At 45.0% G+C, this 27,962-nt stretch overlaps 1 protein-coding gene across 1 annotated transcript in view; it reads left to right on the forward strand.

Moving 5' to 3' along the window:
- ccdc82 (coiled-coil domain containing 82) overlaps window positions 1-27,962 on the forward strand; it is a 122,699-nt gene that overhangs the window by 60,962 nt on the left and 33,775 nt on the right. Inside the window, exons 5-6 of the mRNA XM_070891942.1 lie at window positions 2,097-2,221; window positions 21,489-21,659. Coding sequence (XP_070748043.1) covers window positions 2,097-2,221; window positions 21,489-21,659 — 296 coding nt within the window. The remainder of the gene's footprint in view (window positions 1-2,096; window positions 2,222-21,488; window positions 21,660-27,962) is intronic.

The following is a 27,962-nucleotide window of genomic DNA, read 5'->3' on the forward strand; positions in this document are numbered from 1 at the left end:
ATTAATAGCGTGAACCTGTTTGCTCTTTTTGTTCAGAATATTACATATACATGGTATCAACGTGATGTATTTTACTAACATGCTGCATTCTGAACAAATTGAAATCTGAAGTTTTTAAAGCTGTAGAAAGGAGGCAGGTACAAGGCACAGCTGTGCCAACAAATGTTGCATTCCTGACAGCTGTTGGAAATAGTTTTAATTAAATACAAAATGTGATGAATAGAATAGATTACATTGTTTGGCTGTCCCCATCATTCCCCACTTTACTTCAGTGTATGTACTTTGGTCAGCCAAGTAACAGGGAAACCCATCATTATCATTGACCTACAAACCAAGCTACTGAGAAATTTAAAATAAAAACAAGAAATGCTGGAAACATTCAGCAGGTCAGAAAGCTTCTGAGGAGAAATAAACAGAGTTAATGTTTCAGGTTGGTGAACTTTCATGGTGAAAGGTCAACGATCTGAAACATTAATTCTGTTTCTCTCCACACAGATGTTGCCTAACCGGCTGAGTATTTCCAGCATGTTCTGCTTTTATTTCAGCTTGCCAGCATCTGCAGTATTTTGCTTTTGTGTTACTGAGAAATCTATGCAGGTAAAGGCCCTGAAATTCCGATGTCCCGGGTCCGTACCAAGTTTCTACGGACCCGGGAAGGCATCGGAAAAGCCGGGTTTCAGCGCGCAACGCGCATGCACTGAAAACCGGCTTTTCCGATCTGTCAGGTTTCTGGCTTGACAGATCATCCGCAGATCGGGAGCGAGGACACTTGCAGGGCAAGAATTCCATTATTTACCAATATCTTGCCCTGCAAATGTCCTTTAAAACCTTGCGCCTGAAAAAGCAGGCGTATAGCCTACTTTTACAGGCGCAAGTGTTTAAAAATACACATTTAAAAATAAAGTGATACAAACACATTTTATTGTTAAAAACCCTCCCCACTACGTTTATTTTAAGGCTTAATTAAAAAAAACGTTTTAAAAAGTCAGGAAAATATATTTTTATAAGAACTTTAATTTAAATGAATGTTAAATATGTAGTTTATTTTCTATTTTTTATTGTGTTTTGGATGTTTGGGGGGGCGGTTTTCCTTCATAGCCATAGGAGTTCCGGACTTACAGAACTCCTATTACTACAAATGAGGAAAATATACTAACCTGATTGGCTGCTGTCACCAGATCCCGGCCTGCGCATGTCCCCATGTGCACGCGCTGCGACGCGCAGTCACGAGAGGCCTCAGACTTGGAAGTTCGAATGGGCGCAGCAGCAACAGGTAAATGCGCATCTTTTTTCCCCTGTTTCACTCGTTTGCCCACGGGAAGACTTCAATCAGAATTTCAGGCCCAATATTTCCGTTTCCTCCCAGGATGAAGTGCTGTCCCATAAGCACACATCTCAATTATCCAAATCCAAAGAGCTTAGGTGCAGGTTGGCAAGTGCCAAAGTTTAGGGATACTGCTGAGTTAATTAAAAGCAACAAGGTTATGGGAACATCAACACATCCAAGTTTTCTTTCAAGTTATATACCATCCTGACATGAATGTATACTGCCATTCTTTCATCGTCACTGGATCAAAGCCTTGAAATTAATTTCTTAACACCATCATGGGAGCACCATCAGCACAAGAAGCGCATCAGGTCAAGGAACAGGCCCACCATCATTATCTTTTCTGAGCAACTAGAAATGGGCATTTAGTGTGGCCTTGCCAGCTGTCACCCAAATCCCAAAAATAACTTTCTTTAAAGCATGCAGCTTCCTAATTGGTAAATTTTCTAGCTTGCCCAACCAATACCACCCTGTTGGGGCATTGGCTTGCAGAGTTATCTGGTACTGAAAGGGAATAATCCCAATTTCAGGTGACATATTTACCCCTCCAGGTCTGTGACTTGTATGTGCCTCCCTTCTACAGCCTGAGGCCATTTTATATCTGAAACTTCTCAAAACTCAGACTCGCTGGTCAATAACCAACTGTGAATTGGGGGACTACAGACTTTGCCTGGCTCTGGTATCTCAGATTTTATCACCTAAAGTTGTATTGTAAAACTATCTGGAAGCCAAATGATATTACTTTTCTCTTTACTGTGTGTTCCAACAGAAGGAAGCAGGAAGAAGAAATATGCACAAGAAATCCTGAAATCACTGAATCATTTTGATGACCGTTGTATTCAAATGCGTCTTGTAAACTTAAGGACAACAAGTCGATGGAAAAACCGCTACCAGGTAGGCTTCAAGAATATAATTCCTTTGTGTTTTTCTGGCTATCAGGTGAGGACAGGATTGGGCTCATACGTGATGCAAAATCCCCCACCTCAGCCTGTCTCCCTGCTCAAATAGCCTACTGACACACATTGTTGAGGCTCACACATGAAGACAAACCACTGGGTGAGGTATTGGAAGGTTATGCCAGTAAGCATGCAACTGTAGTATAGTGAGAGTTGTTGCCTTAGAGAAAGAAGAGACAAGGGGGCCAAAATTCAGGGTCTCAAAGAGACCCGTTAAGGCCCGTTTGGGACGGCCATTCCTAAAAGTCGAATGGCCGCTGCTTTGGGATGAACAGGCTGACCCGAACTAAATTCAGGTCGGGGATTTTTCGGCCTGGGCCTCATTCCGCCCAAGTAGTTGCACCACCAACTTAAAGGAATAAAACAATATTTACCAGCCATTTTCAGCTAAATTCCTTGATCCCCGCCGCGCGGTGCCCCTGGCAGGTTTTTCTGCCGGTGCAGCATCTCCGCACTGAGTGCAGCCGGCAGTGCGACTGCCCTTAAAGGGGAGGGCTCACTGCCATGGCCGCAATGCAAACATTTTTGTTGGCCGATTTGCCGATCGGCCGGCAAAATACTGCCCCCGGGTTCGGCTTGGGTGCCAGGCTGCTGGCCCGGCCAAAACCCTCCCTGGTGACCCAGTGGCCAAAGTTTAAAAAATGATCGAATCTCTCCCCTTTAACGGAGGGGAGAGACCGTGGTGATGCACATGCGCTGTGACATCATCACGACTCCACCGCTGATTGACAATGGCGGAGGCCCCAACCAACCCATTTTCAGCCAGTCAGCCTAGCTTTGAATCTAAGACCTGCCCCATTATGATCCATTTCCTGTAGGACTTTGAAAAAAATTCAAAGTCCTGAAAATGGATCTACTCACTGTACCAGGAATTCCAGTGGGGAGTACCACTTCAAAAATCATAGGTGCGCCAGCTTTCTAGTGCACCTGAATTTCGACCCCAAGGAGACAAAAATGGAGTGTGGGAGGGTGGAATTTTCTCTCTAATGTGCTTCCTCTAACCATTCCCCAAACCAGTGTTATAGCCAGGGTTTGTCATAATTTCAATTCACAAGTTCTGGTTCACTGTGGCAGTTATCAAAATGAGTCGCCAATGAAATATGTTATTTATAAATCATTATATCACTCCTGACCAACTGATTGGGACGTTAGGACTATGAGATGTATTGACAGTTGCGACCAGATCACCCCTCTCAATGGAAAGAACAAGTATCATCAATAGAATTAGCTGGTTGTTCTGTTGCTTAGCAACCCACAGATAGTATTGATAGTATTCAAAGATTTTTAAACTTGTATCTATGGCTCCTGAGGGTCAGGTGAACAACAGAGTATCTCAAGAATTCTGTAGTCTATATTTTTATGCATTTATTGACCAGTTTACATATGATTTCTGTTGCTGGATACTAATTTAAAAACGTTTTCTGTGCCAGTAGCATTGTTTTACTTTAGATAACTAACTGTCTTTCAGAAGTTTGGGAGTGAGAGCTCTGGGACAGTGTTGATATCTATAGTGGATCTTCACACAGAAAGGTTTGAAATCCACTGCATAATTGTAGGACCCGGAGAACATAATTGAATATATTTTTCTGTGTGTATAAAGTTATGGATTTTTTAAAAACAAATCTATCTATTTATTATAGTTTAGTAAAAGTGTTTGGGGGCGAAATTCGATATCTCCCGGAAAAGCGTGCAGTGATTGCAATGCCTGGTGCTAACCCGTGCCCGTTCAATGTAATGAAGTCAGGGTGCCAACTTTGAGCTGCCTACTCATTTTCATGACTTCAGTGAATGCTAACAGCATTGTTGATAGGTTGCATGCATCAGCAGGGATGGAGCCCAAAATCGTGAGAGGCGAGCACCGGTTAAAGCTAGCCTATACTGCTTAAAGCCGGCCTGCACCTCTTAAAAGGGAGGTGCATTGTGGCTGGAGCAAGTGTTGCAAGTCGTTCTACAACTGAATCTGACCTGGAAAACATGGAATTCCACAACATGGTAGAGAGCGGGCTCCAAGATTTTCAGACGCTGTACTGGAGGCCTTGGTGGAGGAGGTGGAAAAGAGGAGAAATGTGCCTTATCCGCAGGGGGGGCAGGACGCCCTCCAGACCAATGTTCCCTTTAATTTTTTTTGGTTGCTTGGCCCCTTTAAGGGGCTGTGCGGCCCATTCAAAATATCGTGCACATGCGGTTGGTCCTATTTAAAAGCCGGTGAGCCGGCTGCACAGTCACACAGCTTAAAGGGAACATTGCTCCAGGCACACGCTCAGAAGGCAGTGGGAGCAGATAGCCGTGGTGGTCAATGCCAGGAGTCAAGCCCTGAAGACCTGGATGCAGTGCCGCAAGAAGTTCAATGACCTCGTGTAACTGGTCAAGGTCAGTGAATGCATTTTCAAATGCCATATCCTACCAACTGCACCACTAGCCTCACACATTGCGCAATGCACCACACCCCCATCATTCACTTATCAACAATCTCTATCAATCAAGACTTATACCCAACATCATAGCTTCTCCTCACCCTCACACACTTAGCACTGCTGCAAGCCTTACACCCACATCTCACAACTTGCACCCACTGCCAATTATTCAACCATGACAGCCACAATCACCCAAACAGATTGCACATCACTCACTGACACACTTCCCTCTCTTGCAGGACAAGGTGGCACACAACTGGAGGCAGCAGGAGCTAATCGGTGGTGGACAGGCGCACCTGCATATCTTAACACCCATTGAGGAGATGGTGCTGGTTATTGGAACGGCCATTGTTGAAATCATGCAAGTTGGTATGCTCATACCTAATTCTCCTTCTCACATCCTACTTCCCCCTCATCCCACAATCTCTTCTGATTTTCAATCTACAGATGGTGTAAGCATGCACCTATTACTTTCCATCCACCTCCCAACACCACAGCCATACTCTTGAGCCTGTCTCCTTTCAGATATCCAAGAACTGTAACCTGACCATGCAGTGGTGGAAAAGCAACAGGCAATGATGATGAAGACACACCGTCACTCGATTTTACACTCCCAGCCACCAGCTCAGATACCGATACAGTGTACAATTTAGAGAATAGCATAAAAAGGCAGGTTCTGGATGTGGTGAAACACCAGGCACGAGTAGCCTGCAACCAGGGCAGGGGGCAAGGATAGCGGAGGTGCCAACTTGCCAGTGGTCACTGTTGCAGAGGACTCAGCTGAGAACTTCGATGGGATGGTGTACAGAAGAGACTGATAGATACGCACAATGGCAGGTGCATTGGCAGGTCTGTCAGATATCCTGAGAGCAATGTCAAGGAGCATGGAGGAGTCCGGCACCCACTTGGCATAGGGCTTTGCTCAGAACTTGGGGCACATCCTTTCCAGCATGGAAGGGGTGGCCAACTCCATTAGCACACTATGGACCCAACCATGATGGGCGTCTGATGGCCGATATCTCAGCTTCCATTGCAGCACAAGCAGGCAGCCACCCAACGTCTTGAGTGCTGCAGTGGAAGCTCAGACTGCTGTCTTCATGGCCCTGGATTCAAGTGTTTTATAGGGGCTTGCAGGGTGCCACAGCAGTCCAGCAATCTGTCCTGCAACAGATTATCAGGATTGCTGGGGTGCCGCCGAGGGAGAGCGGCAGTGGCTCCATGGAGCATGAACCTGCTGGCCTCTCTCAGGATGATAGTATTCGTCCTCCCACCACTGTCACTCCACAAGTGCCCTTGCTTTTGCCTGTCAGCCAGTCAGCCCAGACTGCTGCTGCCCATGCCGAGATGAACATAAGAATTAAGTGCAGGAGTAGGTCATACGGCCCCTCGAGCCTGCTCCTCCATGCAATAAGATCATGGCTGATCTTCGACCTCAACTCCACTTTCCCGCCCAATCCCATATCCCTTGATTCCCTTAGAGTCCAAAATCTATCTATCTCAGTCTTGAATATACTGAACCACTGACCATCTGCAGCCCTTTGGGGTAGATAATTCCAAAGATTCACAATCCTCTGAAGGAAGAAATTCCTCCTCACCTCAGACTTAAATGGCCGATCCCTTATCCTGAGATGGTGCAGTCCGCGGTCGAGCCTTCTAGGCCCAGAGCTGCTCGAGGTCATCCTCCAAGGCCATCTGCAGTTTCCCCACTGAAAGGTAGCAGCCTTCCACCAGCCAAGCTGCAGCCACTGGTGTAGCACTGCATAGGAGCACTAGGACAGGCAAAGGCACATGGAAGACAGGCACTAAGGGAACACACAAAGTTTACATTTGTATGCAGTATGCCATGATTTTATTTATAACCTTAGTTGGAAATGTTTATTTTGTGGAAGCTTTTATTTCTGCATTGTGAACAAGCGGACGCTTTGATGGTCAGTGACAGAGGGAAAGTACGGTTTGTGAATGTTGGTGAATGGGGAATTGGGGTTGCGGTTACTGGTATCGCACTCGAATGAGTTCTTCACGGACAGCCCGAGCAGAAAGGTGCTGTCTAGGTTGCCTCGACCCTTCCTCTTCTTCCTCGTCCTCCTCAGCTGCTCACCATATATAGCTGGTGGCAAGGGCTGCGTCTTCATGATGGCGAGATTGTGCAGCATGTAGCAGACCACCACGAATCTTGGACACTCTGCCAAGTACTGCAGGGCTCCTCAAGAGCGGTCCAGGCAACAGAAGTGTTGTTTCAGCATGCTAATTGTCTGCTCGATCATATTTCATGTGGCAGCATGGCTTTCATTAAATGCATGCTACACACGTGTGCATGGGTTGTGCACCGAGGTCATGAGGCATGTCATCAACGGATAGCCCTTGTCGCCCAGTAGCCATCATTTGGTTTGCCGTGATGGCTGAATTGCCGAAGAATGAAGGTATCATGACTGCTGCCAGGATACTGGTTCAGATAGGAGAATTGCAACACCCTGGGCGGACATGGCCTCCCGTTGAGAGCACTTCTCCCCTCCTCCCTCTTCCAGCAGCTCTGCGTGCCCCTGTTCATTCTCCTAGTCATGCTGTATTCCAAGGGGAATCTACTACTACACACATGTCTAGCAGCAGGAGCTGGTTTGTGCTCAAGATAAAGTCCATCAGCATCTGCCACACATTTCCCTGTAGACTTTGGCAACTTTAAACAACTATAGAAAGCACCAATCATTTGTAGAATCGTACCAACTGCCAGAAGAAATCAACCAATTAACCTGTAAGTAGTCGATGATCACTTTATTTTTTTCCTGACCGCGTGCTCAGCTGTGCGAGGTTAATAGAGGGCATTAGCTGTAGTATTGAGCTCCAAAATGGCAGTGCTAGCATCAAATCAGCATTGCACGCTGATTGATGTCATGATCTGCCTGTTCTGCACACTTCTGGCGGACGTTTACTGCACGCGCGCTAACACCCTCACCAATATGGCATCCGGCATGATTCACCCTACAAGTATGCGCCAGCGCCTTGGTTGCCATTTTGGACCTCTAAGGGCACACATTGCGCCCATAAAACGGGCGCTACGGATCCGAATTTTGTGCCATTTTTCTTAAACTGTGCAAGAAAATATACCCCTGTCTTTCAATTCTCTCACAATTCTGTGGCACATAAGGAATAGCTACATTGTGAAATCTTAGTGCACTCAACAAATATAACAAGGTTACATCATGGAGGTTGAACATTGAACAACTTTTCCTTTAACTCTACTCACTGCTTCCAAATAAAAGGTGTCATGGGAACTCATATGACTCCTGGCTATACCTGCCTTTTTGTGGGATATGTGGAACATTCTTTGTTCCAGTCCTATTCAGGACCACTCCCCGAACTCTTTTTCCAGTACATTGATGACTGTTGGTGCCACTCCCTGCTCTTGCGCCAAACTGGAAAATGTCATCAACTTTGCTTCTAATTTTCACCCTTCCCTCACCTTCATCTCTGGTATTTTCCTTCCCTTCCTTGACTTCTCCATCTCATTTCTGGGGATAGGCTATCCACCAATGTCTACTATAAGCCCACTGACTCCCACAGCTACCTTGATTATACTTCCTTCCACCTCACTTCCTGTAAGGACTCTATTCCATTCTCTCAATTTCTCTGTCTCTATCGCATTTGTTCTGACAATGGCGCCTTCCACACCATTGCATTCGAAATGTCTTTGTTTTCCTCAGCTGACTATTCCCCTCCACCGCACTTCCATTCTCACCCCTTCCGCTCCCTCCCAGAACCATGGTAGGGTTTCCCTTGTCCTCACCTTCCACTCCACCAGCCTCCACGTTCAATGGCTCATCCTCCACCATTTCCACCACCTCTAACATGATCCCACCACTAAACACATCTTCCCTTCCTCTTTCAGCATTTCGAAGGGACTATTTCCTCTGTGGTACCCGGTACACTCTTCCATTACCCCCAACATTTGCTATCCTTCCACTGGAACTTTCCCATACGAGCACAGGAGATGCAATACCTGCACTTTCACCTCCTCCCTTTCCACTGTCCAGGGCTCCAAACACTCCTTCTGGGTGAAACAGCGATTTACTTGTACTTCTTCCAAATTAGTATACTGTATTCGCATCTCACGATGTGGTCTCCTATACACTGGGGAGACCAAATGCAGATTGGCTTTGCTGAACACCTCCGTTCAGTCCGCAAGCATGACCCCGAGCTGCCGGTCACTTCCCACTTTAATTCTCCATCCCTTTCCTGCTCTGACCTCTCAACCCTCTCAGTCCTTTGGCCTCCTACCATGTTCCAATAAAGCTCAATGCAAGGTCGAGGAACACCACTTCATCTTTCGATTAGGCCTTTTCCAGCCTTCTGGCCTTAACTTTGAGTTCAACAACTTTAGGTCTGAACCATTTTCTCAGACAGCAGCACCAGGAGTAGAGGCAGTGTGGGTTGGTGCACGGGGTGAGGATTCCCCCATCAGTACATGACCGGCATGCACCCCTGGGGTCTAAATCTCTTTGCCACATTCCCATGGGAGCCGCCTTCTCTCTGCCAGATTTTCCATTCTTTCCTCCATCTCTGCTATAACCATTTACACCTCCTCGGGACCATCTTTTGTTTATTTACTTGTCTCATTATCACCCCCTGTTGCCTCACAGCATAATGCTTTTTGTCAATTATCACTCCTGCCCTCCAGTTTATCACAGTCCTTATCCTTTGTATTTTGCTGCCACCACCTGTTTCTCTCACCACATATGTTGTCTGACCTGCTGAGTGTTTCCAGCATTTTCTGTTTTTATTTTATATAACGGAGGTTATTTGTTTGTCTATATTCAGAGCGTTGGAGCAGAATGATACCGGGTCCAAAAGGGTTAAATTATGAGGGCAGGTTGTATAGACTAGGCTTGGATTCCCTTGAGTATTGAAGATTAAGAGGTGATGTAATTGAGGTATTTAAGATAGGGGAGATAGAGAGAGAATCTGTTTTCTCTGGGTGGGGAGTCCAGAACAAGGGGCATAACCTTAAAATTAGAGTTAGGCCGTTTAGGAGTGATATCAGGAATCACTTCTTCACACAAAGGGTGTGGAAATCTGGAAATCTACTTCCCAAAAGCTGTTGAGGCTAGATCAATTGTAAATTTCAAAAATAAGGTTGATAGATTTTTGTCAGGTAAGGGCAGTAAGGGTTATGTAACCAAGGCAGGTAAATGGAGTTAAGATAAAGATCAGCCATGAACTAATTGTATTGCGAAGGGGCTAAATGACCTACTCCTGTTCTTATGTTCCTAACTTGAATTCAGATATTAAGGGACAGAATCCATCTAAAACTCAATGTATTTAAATTTTATATTTCAATGTTAGGGCGACAATAAAGCTGAGATCTATTTTGCCACAGCTCTTTATAATGTGTTATATTGTGTTGTCTGTGTTATTCTACCACAACTATGCTGCAGTTCAGGTTTTTCACCCCCACTTTTCCTTGTATAAACCGTTTGATAATTTCCAAATGCAACCAAGTCTCTCTGGACTGAAACCTGTATTTTTATTCTGAATCATATTAGCCTCAGGGCTAATAATTAACACTGATCACAGTCAATTGCTTGCTGGGGAAAATCACTACACAACCTCGCTCCTCCCTATCTCTATAATCTTCTCCAGCAGGACAATCCCACCCTGAACTCTCGTTTCCTCTGATTCAGCCTCTTGAGCATCCCTCCATGTCTGAACATTGGTGGTCGTGCCTGCAACTGCCTAGGTCCCACACTCTAGAATTTCTTGCCTAAGCCTTTCCACCTCTTCACTTCCATATTCTCCTCAAAGATCTTCCTTAAAACCTACATCTTTGGCCAAGCTTTTCGTCACCCATCCTATTATTCCCATCTCTGGCTTGGTGCCATTTTGTATGCCTCAGTGATATAGTTTAGATCCTATATAAATATAATTGTTGTCATTGTCTCCCAAGAGCCATCCACACAGTGTTCTTTCCCCTTCAAAAAATGTGAGCCATATAATGAACACATCACAGCTGTTGTCTGGATCACAGCCACTCGTGCATATTTCTGTGGTGAAATGACACTCGGACATTAATTAAATGCAAACCCTTTTCCTTAATGATGGCCTTGGGGATAATATTAATTGCCTTGATGCTCATATGGGTAATATGTGTAGCTCTTTGCCATTGAAAATTGATCAACCTGACCAGCTGATGGCTACTTCCACAGGAAAAGTGTTGAAAGTGTTGCCTGTTGCAGTTATCTCTTCCCTCACACGAGTGCACTGCAGACTGCCTGATGTGACAGATGCATCCTGGAGCAACTTGGAAGGATTCAACGTCATGAAAGCTTCATGTTGTGGTAACCTTTATTACTATGGGAAAAGCTTCCTTGACGTTGTGACCAGCATGTTCTGAACCCTCAGAAGAATACTCATCCTCACCTCTTTGTAAAGTGCAATATCAAAGCCAGTAGAAACCAAAAATATTGAAGTAGACAATTTGCAAGGGAAATCCCTCTAAAATGGAGGGCAACACAGTGGATTCAACTATGCACAATGCAAATTGCAGCCAAGTGTATGTAATATTGTACATTCCATCCCCTCTCAAAAGGAATTGTAAAAACAAAGGGCTAGACTTTCCACTTCACATCGCCCATCTAAGGCCCATCTATGGCTCAAAATGGACCTCTATCGCCCATTTTGAGCAAAAGTGGAAACTAGGCCCAAAATATCGCCGGAAAAATAGGCCCCCAAGTTTCCACTTTGATCGCTGAGATGATCGCCTAAATGATCGTCCACACAAGGCCCATCCCAAGTTTCAGCACTTAGCATGCACTTCGCTGGGCCAATGCAAGGCCCAAAAGAGTGCTCAAAAATAGTTGCTTTTTCAGGGCCTTAGAGAGGGAAACGGGCACTATGGAAGCCATTTTTAGCCTCTGAGGAAGGGTGGAGAATTTTTCTGAGTTATTTAGAGAGTAAAATTGATGCAAATTGTACTCAGAAATTTAGGACAGGGAATATAAATAGGTATTATCACCTTATTTATGCATATATTGGAATTATTTATTAAATAGCTTTTACATAGTGAAGTTATTTAATGATATTCCGTGGGGAAACAGAATAAACAAACAAATCTTCATGAAGAACTGTACGTTATAAAACTTATATAAGTAAGAGAGAAGGTTCAAAAGTTGTAGAAATTTTTTTTTATTAACAAAGAACTATTGAACAACACCTTCCCTCCAATCCCCCACCTCCCGCTCCAACCTACCCTTCCCTCAAAACCCCCAAAACGTTACAAGAAGAAGAAATGAACATTTTACAGAACAAGCGGCCATTTAAGTAATGATAACAAGTGACCATTTCAGTTATGATAACATTTGACCATTTCAGTCATAACATCAAGTGACCATTTCAGTCATGACAACAAATGACCATCTCAGTGATGACAAGTGACCATTTCAGTGATGACAACAAGTGACCATTTCAGTGATGACAAGTGACCATTTCAGTGATGATAACAAGTGACCATTTCAGTCATGCCAACAAGTGACCATTTCAGTCATGACAACAAGTGACCATTTCAGAAAGAATGGAAAGGGAACAGTTAAGTAATGATAACAAGTGAGCAAGTGAACATTTAACTTTATGCTGGGTTGTGTAAAATTTAGTTATGTTTAAATGTAACCCAATAACATTGCAGATTCTAGTTACTATTTAGATCATTAAATAATACATAAATATAAATTTCAGCTACTCTCGCAGCTGCCAGTAGACTGTTCCACTGTTTGCGGCACTGGACTGGTGTGCGCGTTTCATTGGAGGCCGATGTGACTACGTCGGCTATTTCGGACCAATTTTTTCGATATGCACGGGGTGGAGGTTTCCCCTGCCCACCCCGTGTCAAATCCTCCCACCTGGAGCTGACAGCATTTACGAGGGCCTCATTTGCCTCTTCGCTGAAGGGTTTGGCCCTTCTTTTTCCTGCACCTCCCTCCATTCTTTAAATTTATCTGTAATTTGGATAAGACTTTCTGACCTGCTTCCTTTCTCCTCTCTCTCTCTCTCTCTCCCAGACCCACCCAGAGCTTCTGAGCATGTGTGAAGACCCTTGACCTCTCAAAACGCGAGAAGAAGTATCAACCTGAAAAAAAAATTAACCTGCACATGCGCAGTAATGCATTGCTAGGGAAGTTTTTTTTTCATTCACTTCTGTTTTCTTTGGGCGATCAGGAGATCGCCGAGAAATGACATCGCCCATTTAACATCGCTGGGCTAAGGCCGAGTGGAAAATCGCAAAAAATAAATGGGCCGGCGATCAGCACGGGCGATAGGTCCCGCATCGCTGGAACAAGGCCCATTTTTTTCGGTCTTAGCCTGAAAGTGGAAAGTCTAGCCCTTAGTTTAAGAGGCTAGCCCTTAGTTTAAGAGGCCTACCTGAGCAGATGAGTTCCTAAGTATTTTTGGTATACCCCCTTTTTATAGGTAAGTCGCTTAATCAAAAATATCTTCACTTTTGTTGAAGATTAGCTATCCATTCAATAAGAATGAATGCTTGTTTAATGTAATTATGAGAAATGCAGTCATCAACTGCCTTTTCTTGCAAAAAAGCTGCAGGCATGTTCCCATGCCACCTTGGCATCAGCTTTGGGTATGAGTTTGATTGATATCTGTCAGAACCATTGAGAAGGCAACTGGGTTATCAGATGGATGTAGTCTGTTCTGAAGAACAGCTCAGTGGCCAGAGATCTCGGATTTATGGATTATATTGGGTCACTTGTGTTGCTCTATATGCAGTCCAGTTTTGCAACCAAGAGCCGAAGAGCTGAGTTATTAAGCCATGTGGAGGCCAATTGAAAGTATTGCAAGTAAATATTTAGACAGGGAGTCAGTGGCATATTTATTATTTTATGTATCAAAGAGGGTAGTGGAATGTGTGATTTATTGGAATGGAAATTGCTGAAAAAATAATGGCATCTGAACGACACACGCCGTTATTAATGTGCAAATCTGCCAGCAACTTGTGGCGAGGACTCGATACTCTGTGAATTGCGAATTGCCACAAGTCGCCGGACGATTTGCGCCACTCTGCCGTTAACCTTGCAAAAATGGCAGCTCGCCCATAACCTCCCCGCGAGTTTCATGAACTTGCTGCATTTGGACATTAATTGATCATTAAACGCACCACAGAAACTGAAGTCTAGTTATTCAGGGGTCAAGTTTCGGCCTGAGTTGCTCCTATTTTTTTGGAGCAACTAGTTTAGAATGGAGTATCTTAGAAATTGCAAATCTCGGCATTTAGTTTGCTCCAGTTCTAGTCAGTTAGAACAGTTTCATTTTAGAACAGATTTTTTTTTTCAAAAGGGGACGTGTCTGGCCACTTACCGCCTGTTTTGCAAGTTTAAGTAGTAAAAACTTACTCCAAACTAACTTAGAATGGAGTAAGTGTAGATTTTTGTATGCTCAGAAAAACCTTGCCTACACTTTAGAAATCAGGCATAGGTTACAAATCAGGCATAGGGAACGAGGGGTGGCGGGGGAGGGGGGGGGAAGGGAAGTAATTAAATTTTACAAGCATTCAACAGTCTCACTTATACAAATAAAGAGCCATCCTGAATAAAAAATTATAAATAAAGCAAATAAAAAATATTGAATATTCCTACCTGTGTGAAGCAGCAGCAGCCTTCGAGCTGCGGTACTTCAGGCAGGCTTTTCATGTAGGAGACAGGGGCAGCGTCAGTGGCTCGCCGGCAGCCGAAGAGACAGCAAGCAGCCTTCAAGCTGTGGAGGAGGCTGAGGCCATTCGGCCAGGGGACAGGAGAGGGACACGGTTGGGGCCACACACAGAGGCAATGAAGCAGCCTCCACAGCTGTGAATTTATTTTTATAGGCTGCAGGCCATTCAGCCAGGAGACAGGGTAGGCGTGCAAAGTACCAGGAGGGAGAGCCAGCCAGCCAGCCAGCCAGCCAGTTTAAAAGTTAAATTTGTAATTCAAGTATGGGTGCTGCATTATCAACACCACGGATTATGCAATGATTCACCAGCAATTCACTGCATAGGAGAGAATTGATTAGAGCTCACCGCACCAGGAACGTCATAACCCGTAGGCTGATGGGCAGGAGACCTTACCCACATCGGCAATATCGAGCCAGGTGCTCGTACCTGGACATGAGGGAGGCTGATTGTGTCAAAAGGCTGCATTTCCGCAGAGAAGTTGTCGTTGAGATCTGTGATATGCTGAGAGCAGATTTGTAGCCCAGAAGCAGAACACCTACTGCATTGTCTGTTGAAGTGAAGGTAACAGCTGCACTTGCCTTCTATGCCTCGGGATCGTTTCAGGCTACAACTGGAGATGTGTGCGCCATCTCTCAATGTGCAATACATGCCTACGTTTACCAGGTCACGGCTGCACTGTATGTGTGGAGGAGTGACTTCATCAAGTTCCCAATGACCGCACAAGCGATCCATGACAGGGCTGTGGGCTTCTTCAGGATTACTGGCTTCCCAAAGGTACAGGGCTGCAATGATTGTACCCACATCGCCTTGCGAGCACCTGTGAAGGATTCTGAGCAGCAGGAATAGAAAAGGTTTCCACTCTATCAATGTGCAGCTCGTGTGTGACGACAAGCAGCGCATCATATCAGTCGATGCGAGATACCCTGGCAGCACTCATGATGCGTTCATCCTACACGACAGCGTTATACCTGACATGTTTGAGCAGCAGCCAGAAGGGCAGAGCTGGCTACTGGGAGACAAAGGGTGCAGCCTGGCCACCTGGCTCATGACGCCCTTACACATGACATGGACGGAAGCTGACCGTTAATGCAACATGGCGCACATTGCGACACGCAGCATCATTAAGAGGACCATTGGCATATTGAAACAGCGTTTCCAATGCCTAGACCATTCCAGAGGCCACTTGCAATACTCTCCTCAGATTGTCGGTCACTTCACTGTTGTGTGCTGCATGCTCCATAACTTATCCATCATGAGGCAGCAGGAGCTGGTAGTGGAACCAGAAGACCCACGTGAGGGGCCAGTGCTTGATGATAGTAATTTGGAAGAGCAGGATGAGGATGATAACAACGAACAGGAAAGCATGCAAGTGCCTGATGCCGGAGCACGAGGTCGGAGGAGGGCCGTCCATCGTGTTCCTTTAACGATTGCTCGAGCCCTGCGCCAGCAGCTCATCCGTGAATGCTTCAATTACTGATGCCTGAGGGCTCTGCGACAACTGTTCCGCATGGACATGTTTATTTTTTGGAGTTGTTCCTACGTTGTGTTGTGTTAATGGAACATGATTCAGTTTTAATGAAAAAATATTTTATTGAAAAGTTAACGTCACTGTAATAAAATATTTGTTGTATCAAACTTTACTTTTTAATATGACTCTTGAAGATCACTTATAAACTTGTAAAGTTACAAAAGTTACAAAACAATTTCAATGTGAAAAATCTTACACACTTAAGATCACTTAAACTTCAAGATCACATTTTAGGTGTAAAATTAAATAAGTTACAAAATGTGAGAGCATTTACACGATAAGATCACTTAAAACCCTAAGATCACTTACAAGTTGTAAAGTTACAAAACTTACAAAACAATTTCAATTTGAAAAACGCTACTACAGCTACATCAAGAACAAGAACAAAAGCAGCAAAGAAAGGCTGCAACCATCTCTCATCCACATCTCAGTGAATGTTCACTTCTTCATCATGGGGGTGTCATTTGATTGGCCAGGCTGTGTGCCCTTATTGCAGCAGCTATCTCCATGAGGGCCTGTGCCGTCACTTGCATGCCCTCCCTGACGGCCTGTGCTGTCGATTGCACACACTCGGACATTCCCTCCCTAATTTTCCATGTCATTACTGCTACTTCTCCCGTCAGGACAATCACCTCTTCACCCACTGCACTGACGCTACCGATTAGTGATCGGGTAAGCTCATTGGTCTCCATACCCAATGCCACAACCTAAGCCACATCTGTTGCACGCTGCATCTCAGGAAAGCGTTTCTCCAATCTCCTTTTCCTCTGCCTGGGTTTGCCTCACGGCACCACTACACTGGGAGGCGCGGGCTGGGACGGTGGGACGCTCGGTGTTCCAAATGGCACCACTACACTGGGAGGCGCGGGCTGGGACAGTGGGACGCTCTGTGTTCCAGATGGCAGTACTAGAGAGAGAGGCGCGGGCTGGGACGGTGGGATGCTTGGTGTTCCAGATGGCAGTACTAAAGTGGGAGGCCGTGCTGGGACGGTGGGATGCTTGGTGTTCCAGATGGCAGTACTAAAGTGGGAGGCCGTGCTGGGACGGTGGGGCGCTCGGTGTTCCAGACGACACCATTCGGGTGCGAGCCATGGGCTGGGATGGTGGGTGAATGGGTGTAAACTGCTCCATTATATCAGCAGCACCACTGGGACCCGCAACTTCGGAATCAAAACCACGGAAGGTGGAACCAGAACCAATGCGAGTGGGAGGTGCAGGCTCGGACGGTGGTGCACTGGCTGTAAACTGCTGCATTACACCAGCAGCACCACTGGGACCCACAACATCGTGTTCAAAACCGTGGAAGGTGGAACCAGAACCTATGCAAAGGGTTGAAACTCTGTTGCCCCTTAATATAGGCTCATAAACATTAATTTGGAAGCTCTCCCCTGTAGACATTTCAGTCATCGCCGCCAGCATCCAGTCTGGATTGTCCGCATCTGGTTCTACTGGTTCTTGTTCTGAATCTTCAGGATCTTCAGGGTTGACATCATCATCATCATGTTCTGCAAAATATATCAGAACAGTCAAATGTTTAACAGCAAAGGAGGGGGCAGGATGGGTGGCATGAGTACTCTCACACATAGCAGGCCAGGCAGCAGGTTGATTTGAAGGGCCACGATGCATTTTCAGGACTTACCCTCTTCCTCGCGTGCGGGCACAGCTTGTGCTGCACTGATTGCCTTTCTCCATGTATGACTCATCATAGCAGCTACCCTTTGTTCCAAGGGTGTCAGTGGATACAGATTGGGCGTGCCTCCTCCTGTTCGAGTTGCTTCCCTTTTGTTGTGGGCCAATTTCTTCTGCAAAGAATAAAATATAACATTTTACAGAGTGCGTCTTTCTGCAAGGTGGGACATATAGATAGTCACATTACAATTACGATTACATTAAAAAATGAAAATATTACTTACACTAACTACTTGACCAAGGTCGTGCCATTTCTTTTTACACTGGCTTCCAGATCTCCTGGTATGCACCACTGCGCAGTAATCTTCTGCAACTTGGTTCCAGCGTTTCTTCATTTCTTTAGGTGGCACTTTTATGCGACCTCTGTTGCTGGTATCTAGCTCCTGCCATCTCTGCTCAATGACGTTGACTAATATCTCCACTTACTCATGCAAGAAATTATTTATTCTTGGTGGACGTTGTTCCATTGCTGTATTGACTTGACACTTATTATTCAAAACACACAGTCCTTATTTTGCATGCATCAATGCAGCACCTGTTCTGGAAGCTTAGCAGCAAAAAGCAGCACTCACTGATTTCAGCAGATGATTTCTTCAACAGTGCTGCTAAAAGCACTCCTTCAGACACAAAAAATCACCAAAATTCAATCCCAAGCCTTTCCAGAGGTCCACGAAACAAATCAGCACTTTTCTTCAAGTTCCTTTAAAAATGGCCGAGTGCCAATGCACGCGCAGGGCTGTCAGCATGACATCCTCGGATCTAAGTTAGCCCCCCCCCCCCCCTCACGCACTTCCAGAATCAGCGCGACGCTGTTGCTCCGCCCCCCCTGCTGATCTCTGCGCACCGCGCCGAGCTCCGAGGGACCTGCAGGGAGGCCGAGAATTCCAATGTAAGTTTTTGTCGCGCTTTTGGGCGCGAAAAACGGGCGTCGATGTCGGGGCTGCGCCGTTCTAGGCGTGGCCCGAAACTTGACCCCTCATAGTGCAAGTATCATTTTACTGAGGTGATCATTGTTAATGATTGCCCATCAACTTCTCTGACCCAGAAAGTGAACACTTTAAACTGTGGAGTCTCATTCCTTCAGGTAGTGAATTGTTGTTGGCAATTTTAAAAATGTCAAATTTTAAATGTTTACATTTCTTTTCTTTCTATCATTTTTTCTCAATCTCTTAATCCAATCTTTCTTTCCCTCTCTCTATTTATCTTTCTCTACCTGATTTGGCATTGAATTCACCCATTCTAATTCATGCTCCTCCTCAGTCCTTCCTTTGTTTATTTCTGAATCCCTAAATCTCAGATTGTCATGAGGTTACACTTACACTTTCTGATAGGCTTTTGCATGGCAATTCCTGTCAGCCAAACATCACAGCACCCTTTATAGGACATCTGGGACCTGTGTGTTAACGAGAAGCAGAGAGTCTGAACCAGGAAGTGTCAGTCAGAATAATGAATTCAATGTCAAATCAGGTACAGAAAGTGAAATAAAGTGAGGGAAAGAAAGATTGTATTCAGAGAGAGAGAGATGAAAGAGTCAGAATGAAGAAGAGAAGCTGAAGAACAAATCATCATTGACGGTCCCTCGTATCGAGGATGACTTGCTTCCACGACAAAAAGGGATGAGTTCACAGGTGTTTCAATGAAGGACCTAATATTCCAGGTCCCGAACTACATGTTGAAGGATGCAAGATACCTGTGCGTGCATTTTTTTTACGTGTGGTGGCCGTTGCACACCAGCCATCACACGGGCTTGACAGAGCTAGGTCTTGGTCCAGTGGCAAAGGTTATCCAAGATGACTGGAGGCCAGCTCTGCTGCATGGACCGAGTGTGCACACATATCGCAGTGTGGGCTGGCCTGTGCTGTCCCTGGGTCCTCACCTCTTCTGGGTCCCAAACTCACGCCTCTCCTGGGCCCCGATCACGTCGCTCCACAATCTCTCGCCGCTCCTGCGCCCCGACCTCGCCGCTCCTCGCCGCTCCTGCTGTACCTTCCCACGCTCCAACCACTGACCTGGATTATGGTGACATCCAATCCAGTCGCCCTCTTCGCGGCCGTCGCTCTACTGCACCAGCACACGCTGTACCTTGAAGTGGTATGCCTCTGCACGGTGCTCCTTTGAAGGCCCCAACCTGCTGATGGTCCTTGCAGGTCGGATCACCGCGCTGAATGCCGGGTCGGGCCTCTGCACGCACGTTAACACCAGTACTCCTCTCTCGCATGCAACTCCGAACACCCAAACTCATCTAAAAACGTTTCTAGGTATTTACACCTGTACATTGCAGCAATGATCTACAATACAATGAATCTCCTGCCATGCCCGCCAGTTGTGACGTGGTGGGAACCACGTGTTCCTTCCCAATTTATTTTCCTTCGGCAGTCCCTCGGAGTGGAGGATGACTACGCAGGAGATGGAAATGGAGGGAGGAAGGGTCACGGGCATTGACTACTCACTCTTGGCTTTGCTGAGCTGCAGCGAGTGGTCGGAGCCCGGCACTCTGAAAGCTTCCCCTGGATACACATGGCTTCAAAGGGTTAGAGCCCTCTTTTCCCCTCTTATCCCATTCCCTCATATCCTGAAGGTATAGGCTGTGGACACAGGCTGCCCTCTCGTACTTTGCTCAAATGGTCAATAATCTTCAGTGTGTGAACCCAGTCAGGGAGTGTCAGCTCTTTCTTTAAATGATGAGGGAGAAGGAGGTGGGGGCAGGGGGTCTAACTGAGCCAGATGATCCTGTCCTTCCCCTCCTAATGTACTAGCTCATTTTCCAGAAGGGGTCACTGGACAGCGATTAGGAACTGGCTACTTCCTGCACCCCCTCCCTAGCCAGAGGTGCTAAGACCAATTGAAGTACTCTTACTACTGTCACTGGAATAGACCCTCCCCCACATGCGTGTGCTGGTGGATCAGCAGTTGAAACCTTTCCAACAGGTACAAATAAGAACAAATACATCCTGATGCACAGCGGAGAGTAGGAGCAGACTGAAGAGAGCGACCAGAACAGCAGCATCCTCATCACCACAGGCAGTTGGAGGCCATTGTTCCAATTTTTATATCTCAAACAATAATTAATCGATGATGGTATTAAACTGCACACTTGTAAAAGTTAATTTTCACTGCCAGAGAGGTTATTTGGCAGTAATTAAGACTTACCACGCTGTTAAGGGCGTACTTAAACTGGAATAGGCAAGCTCTAAAATTTTTGGCAAGTTTAGTCCGTATCTATGAGGTCAGTGCAGCAACTTCATGTCATTCAATGTATTGGATGATGAGCAAGATGCCGTTTTACACTTCTTTTGGAGGAGCAGGGTATCTCGGACAGCAACTTATGGATTTCCGCGTTTAACTGCGCATGTGTGGTCATTGGAAGTTGCTGATAGATTTGCACGTAAATAACAGTGAGCGCTGTTAGCCTCACCATTATTGTTACAGCAAAATCCAGCCCATTGGTTAAGGAAATACATCGGCATCTACTAAGGTCCAAGATGCCCTGTTGCCCTCGCCGTGCCGTTATCAGCTCGCACTTCCAGCAACGTACAGGGCAAAAATATTTAACCTGTAGGGTGCAGGAAAACGTTTAACTGGGCACACCACGAGCTGCCCTGCTCCAGCAAATTCCATTCAGTTGTCTTATTTAAATAAAACCCTTTGTTGATTCAGAGCCTGAGTTTCAGTTTGATAAGAATGCATATTCAGTCTGTTTTTAAAGAGAGAAGATTCACATGCCAGCGCATGATATATTCCCGTAGCCATTGTACAGAATGTAAGGGTTCCCTAGTATGATTCATGTGCTTTTACAGCTTATTTTATTTGTTGCTTAAGATAATGTTGAATTGCACCTATTTATGTTTTTTTCCTCTTATTTTTATAGGAACGGGTAGATTGTTATCCTAATCTGCATATGAAAGAACATCCAGGTTTCAAATTACCATGTCAGGCCTGCGAGTTGCAACGCACCTGTAGATTTACAGTTACCCTATCAGGGCAGCTATATGATGGAAAGAGTTTGGAACAAGACAGCTTCATGTCAAATGACAAGCAGGTAAACCAAAGAGACACAGTGAGAGAGCATGAGACCGACAAAGTTGTGTTGTTAAGGAAGCTATCACATCTCTGAAAGTCTTGCAAATTCTGTATACTGTCATTTATGATTGTATTTAGGCACATCAACTACTTATCATTTTTTTGTAAATTCCCTCATATGAACCCATGAATAGTTGGCAAGTTCAGGGAAATGGCCATCTCCTTCTGCTGAGTAATTTTTAGTTTTGTAGTTGATGTGCTGTGATTTGAAACATATGCTAATATAGTAATCAAGCAGCATCAGAGCTCGGCCAATGTCCACACATACATCGACTGCACGGGTTGCTGGACAGCAGGCAAAAGTTGGAACCCTGGAGCACTGATAATCCAACCTTTCCATCTTCAGGAATGGTAGCCTGAGAGTAGAAAAAGGGTGGAATTGGTGAGCCCCATAGAGGTCAGGATTATGCTTCTGAACAAAACAGAGCTGTTTGGCAAAGCAGTCACTAAATCTGCATTTGATCATAGAAACATAGAAAATAGGTGCAGGAGCAGGCCATTCGGCCCTTCAAGCCTGTACCACCACTCAATAAGATCATGGCTGATCATTCACCTCAGTACCCCTTTCCCGCTTTCTCTCCATGCCCCTTGATCCCTTTAGCCGTAAGGGCCATATTTAACTCTCTCTTGAATATATCCAACAAACTGGCATCAACAACTCTCTGCGGTAGAGAATTCCACAGGTTAACAACTCTCTGAGTGAAGAAGTTTCTTCCTCATCTCAGTCCTAAATGGCTAACCCCTTATCCTTAGACTGTGTCCCCTGGTTCTGGACTTCCCCAACATCGGGAACATTCTTCCTGCATCTAACCTGTCCAGTCCCGTCGGAATTTGATATGTTTCTATGAGATCCCCTCTCACCATTCTAAACCTCAGTGAATACAGGCCCAATCGATCCAGTCTCTCCTCATATGTCAGTCCTGCCATCCCGGGAATCAGACTGGTGAACCTTTGCTGCACTCCCTCAATAGCAAGAACACCCTTCCTCAGATTAGGAGATCAAAATTGAACACAATATTCCAACTTTCAATGACAGATGTACCATGACACCCAGGTTTCGTTGCACCTCCTCTTTTCCTAATCTGCCACCATTCAGATAATATTCTGCATTCTTGTTTTTGCGACCAAAGTGGATAACCTCACATTTATCTACATTATACTGCATCTGCCATGCATTTGCCCACTCACCTAACCTGTCCAAGTCACCCTGCAGCCTCTTAGCATCCTCCTCACAGCTCACACCGCCACCCAGCTTAGTGTCATCTGCAAACTTGGAGATATTACACTCAATTCCTTCATCTGAATCATTGATGTATATTGTAAATAGCTGGGGTCCCAGCACTGAGCTCTGCGGCACCCCACTAGTCATTGCCTGCCAATCTGAAAAGGACCCATTTATCCCGACTCTCTGCTTCCTGTCTGCCAACCAGTTCTCAATCCACGTCAATACATTACCTCCAATACCATGTGCTTTAATTTTGCACGCCAATCTCTTGTGTGGGACCTTGTCAAAAGCCTTTTGAAAGTCCAAATACACCACATCCACTGGTTCTCCCTTGTCCATTCTACTAGTTACATCCTCAAAAAATTCTAGAAGATTTGTCAAGCATGATTTCCCTTTCATAAATCCATGCTGACTTGGACTGATCCTGTCGCTGCTTTCCAAATGCGCTGCTATTTCATCTTTAATAATTGATTCCAACATTTTCCCCACTACTGATGTCAAGCTAACCGGTCTACAATTCCCCGTTTTCTCTCTCACTCCTTTCTTAAAAAGTGGTGTTACATTAGCTACCCTCCAATCCATAGGAACTGATTCAGAGTCGATAGACTGCTGGAAAATGATCACCAATGCATCCACTATTTCTAGGGCCACTTCCTTAAGTACTCTGGGATGCAGACTATCAGGCCCCGGGGATTTATCGGCCTTCAATCCCATCAATTTCCCGAACACAATTTCCTGACAAATAAGGATTTTCTTCAGTTCCTCCTTCTCACTAGACCCTCGGTCCCCTAGTATTTCCGGAAGGTTATTTATGTCTTCCTTCGTGAAGACAGAACCAAAGCATTTGTTCAATTGGTCTGCCATTTCTTTGTTCCCCATTATAAATTCATCTGATTCTGACTGCAAGGGACCTACGTTTGTCTTCACTAATCTTTTTCTCTTCACATATCTATAGAAGCTTTTGCATTCAGTTTTTATGTTCCCAGCAAGCTTCCTTTCATACTCTATTTTCCCCCTCCTAATTAAACCCTTTGTCCTTCTCTGCTGAATTCTAAATTTCTCCCAGTCCTCAGGTTTGCTGCTTTATCTGGCCAATTTATATGTCTCTTCCTTGGATTTAACACTATCCTTAATTTCCCTTGTTAGCCATTTTCCCCGTTTTATTTTTACTCCAGACCGGGATGTACAATTGTTGAAGTTCATCCATGTGATCTTTAAATGTTTGCCATTGCCTATCCACTGTCAACCCTTTAAGTATCATTTGCCAGTCTATTCTAGCCAATTCACGTCTCATACCATCGAGGTTACCTTTTCTTAAGTTCAGGACCCTCGTCTCTGAATTAACTGTATCACTCTCCATCTTAATAAAGAATTCTACCATATTATGGTCACTCTTCCCCAAAGGGCCTTGCACAACAAGATTGTTAATTAGTCCTTTCTCATTACACATCACCCAGTCTAGGATGGCCAGCCCTCTAGTTGGTTCTTTGACATATTGGTCTAGAAAACTATCCCTGATCCCCTCAATGAGCAGCAAACGTAATGCACAAGATTGGAGGAAGTACATAAAAACTGCTATCTTACACAGAAAAAGGTGTTTAGGGCTAATCTTGACTTGTGCAATGGTGTAAAATGGGTAATAGCGAATCAGCAGCCCATTTTATATCTCTACTGCTTTTTATTTCCATTGAAGTCAGTCATTTTTGTGGATTTAGTTTCATTTAAAAGGGAAATATTAACCAATTAATACTCACAGAATCATAGAATGTTACAGCACTGAAACAGGCTATTTTGGCACAACAAATTTGTGCCAGTATCTTTCCCCACATAAGCCACCAAGTCTAAACCTGCCCCATTTAATATTCTTCTACTCAACCATCTAATTTCCTTTTAAAAGCAATTTATGGATTCTGCTTTGTGACAAGAAATTCCATATTCTAATCATTTTCTATGCAAAGGATTTGTTTCTAACCTCTTTAATTTTTTTGGTGTTTAGTTTAAATTTGCATCCTCTCGTTACCATTACACCATTTACTTTCGCATTACCTTTCATAATCTGTCAGCTCCCCCATTAAGCTTCAGCTCTAGCGGTGAAAACAATTGATTGTCTCAGCCTATTGCTAATCCGTACCTTAATTGTAACAGAATTGGGTGGTGGTAGCATTGTGGAGAAAATAAAGTAATACCCATAAAATGTATTTTTAAAGGAGTTACCAGTGAAGGACTATGATAAGATGTGAACAATTGAGGTGTTCAGAGGAGCATGAAAGAAAAACTTTGAGTATTTACACCACAGAAACAGGCCATTCGGTCCAACTGGTCCATGCCGGTGTTTATGCTCCACAGGAGCCTCCTCCTACCTTACCTCATGTCACCCTATCAACATATCCTTCTGTTCCTTTCTCCCTCATGTACTTATCTAGAATCCCTTTAAATACATCTATATTCATCAGCTCAACCATTCTTTATGGTCGCGTGTTCCACATTCTAACCACTCTGAGTATATAGGAGTGTTATAAATGAAAGCAAGCTAGAAACTGACTATAGCATCATAGCCCCTATTAAATAATTCTTGCAAAGTTTGCCTGGACCATTATTTTTTTTCTGTCGAAATGAGCAGTACTTTGAACAAAAAGTGCTCCTGACACTTTTTCTCTTTAACCGCACATCTCAATTTCAAATCGCACCTGAATTTGCTAAACAGAAAAGATAATTCAATGCGGCTAGAAATTCGATATCGCCCTTGTTAGGGCGCTAACTTTTGAGAAGCTGGAAGTTTAGCACCAAGTGCTAATCAATCTTGCTGCCCGCTAAATTCAGTCTCAGTGCTCAAAGAATGCAGGGGAGCGCTAAATCAGGCACTAATGGCGTAGGTAAGTACGCCATTAGGCTCCGAGTGGTAATGAAAATGAGGTGTTGTGTAATCGGGAATGAGCATTGACGAAGGGGAGGGTCACTGGAGTCTGTACACCAGCCCCCAATGATTCGGGGAGTGCAGAACGGAAATATGCTGTGTGATGAAAGTCCTTTGACGGCTCGCAACACTCCGGGGACTAAGCAGGCTTTATTTAGCTGCAGATACATCCAGTGCTCTCTGCCACTCATAACTGACCTTTGGAACAGAAGTTCCTTGACAGCTGGGGCGCTTCCCCGCCAGCCACCAACTGACTGGTTCACGCCTCAGCCCCCTGGCATTGTCGCCATGTGGCAGTAAGGTGGTGGGCGCTACTGAAGATTGCAGATCAGGTGCCCAGCGAGCATGGTGAAATGGTGCCATGCAGCGCGGGATTTGCCCCACCACGGTGCTACTGTCTGAGCACCCCGTTAAAGCTCCCAGCGGGCACTAACTGGCCAAAATTCTCCCCCAAAATGCCAAAACAGAATAAAAGTGTGTGTGTGTGGGGTGGGGGGGGGGGGTGAATGATTTTCCAGCCCTTTCTGCCGACTGTTATATAATAAGTCGAACCTGCAAGAAGGGGACATTTAACCCATAGACTTGGATTGAAAGCTCTGCAAGCTCCACAACAATAAATAACTTTAATGTTGAATTATTTCAGCTCTTAATTGACATTTAATTCCTGCTTTAAATGTAACAAGATAGAAATGGTGAGTGGATAGTTGATATCGTGTTGCAATGAAGTGAAGCACTGACATGCTATGCTACAGACCAGGAGGTCACATGTTCACATTTGTGATTTCAGTACAGTAAGTCCTTGGGCTGGATTTTCAAGAGGTTTGCGACCGGGTTTTTGCTATGATTTGACCCTCGGAGGTGAAAACCCGGTCGCAATGCCCGAGCGGGATCCTCGGTACCTGTTTGCGGCGGCGCTTCCAAGTACCGCTGGGGAGAGGTGCGCCGACAGGAAATGACTCCGATTGTGTTTGCGATCGAGTTTCAGCACTCTCCTGACCCCTACACCGCGCCCAGAATAGCGACAGGTCAAACCTGTCAGTGCAGCCCTGCCAGCAGCGGCAAGTAAGAAAACCTGCAAAAAAGGTAAGTTAAAGTTTTTATTTTTTTATTTTTTTGCAGTGATTACTTAGGGAATTTTTGTTCCCCCTCCCAAGGCAAACAACCTCCAACTAAAGTTTCCGAAACTCATGTTTTGCACCACGAATAATCATGGAATGCCTCCCTTACCGAAGACCCTTCGGCCTAAAAACGGTAGCACAGCGAAAACAGTAATTTTCATGTATCGCTACCGTTTTCGCTGAAAAACCTCGAATGCCGAAAATCCGGCCCAATGACTGCAACTGTGCATGGTGTTGAGCCAGGGTGCTTTCTCACAGGAAACAACAGTGAGCAAGTTACTTTGGCCACTCATGTCTCCAAGCCTACAGAATAGTGTTGATATCTGCAGGGGAGCAGGTCTCTAGCCTGTCCTTTCCATCAAGGATATACTGTGGCGCAAAAAGAACTAAGGAGGTGAAAGAGGAGAAAATACCTTCCCATACAACGAGATCAACAAAAGTACATTCCACTCAGGGAGTTCACCCTGACATTTAGTGGTATGTAGGGGGTCTGTTACACTAATTTTTATCTCCCTGACAGGACTATAATTTTCCTTTCCCTGGAGACTTTTCTCCCCTGCCTTTCAGCTTCAAGACAGTAAGCTGAGTCTGGTCCAAAAGAAAGAAAACAAGACTTCCATTTATAATGCTTTATCAGAACTCTCCGGAAAGTCTCCAAACACTTGACATGCGATGAATTACTTGGAAATGCAGAGAATTGTTATGTTAGCAGATGTGGTGACCATTTTACACTCACAGGGGCCCACAAACAGCAATGATATAAATGGCCCTTAAATCTGTTTTTATTCAGTTGGTTGAGCGATAAATGTTGGCCAGAATGGCAAGAAACTCCCTGTTCTTCAAATAGTACCAGGGGACCTTTAATCTCCATCCCAGCCATTGGAACAGGCAGATCGGTCTTGGGCTTCATCAGATATTTCTCTTGTGCTCAGAACCTGTAATGTATACACCTGTGAGTATGCTCACAGGTTTGTAGTGCTATTGCCCAATGGAGTGCACTCTACA

Source organism: Pristiophorus japonicus, chromosome 10, assembly GCF_044704955.1.
Source record: "Pristiophorus japonicus isolate sPriJap1 chromosome 10, sPriJap1.hap1, whole genome shotgun sequence".
Taxonomy (NCBI): domain Eukaryota; kingdom Metazoa; phylum Chordata; class Chondrichthyes; family Pristiophoridae; genus Pristiophorus; species Pristiophorus japonicus.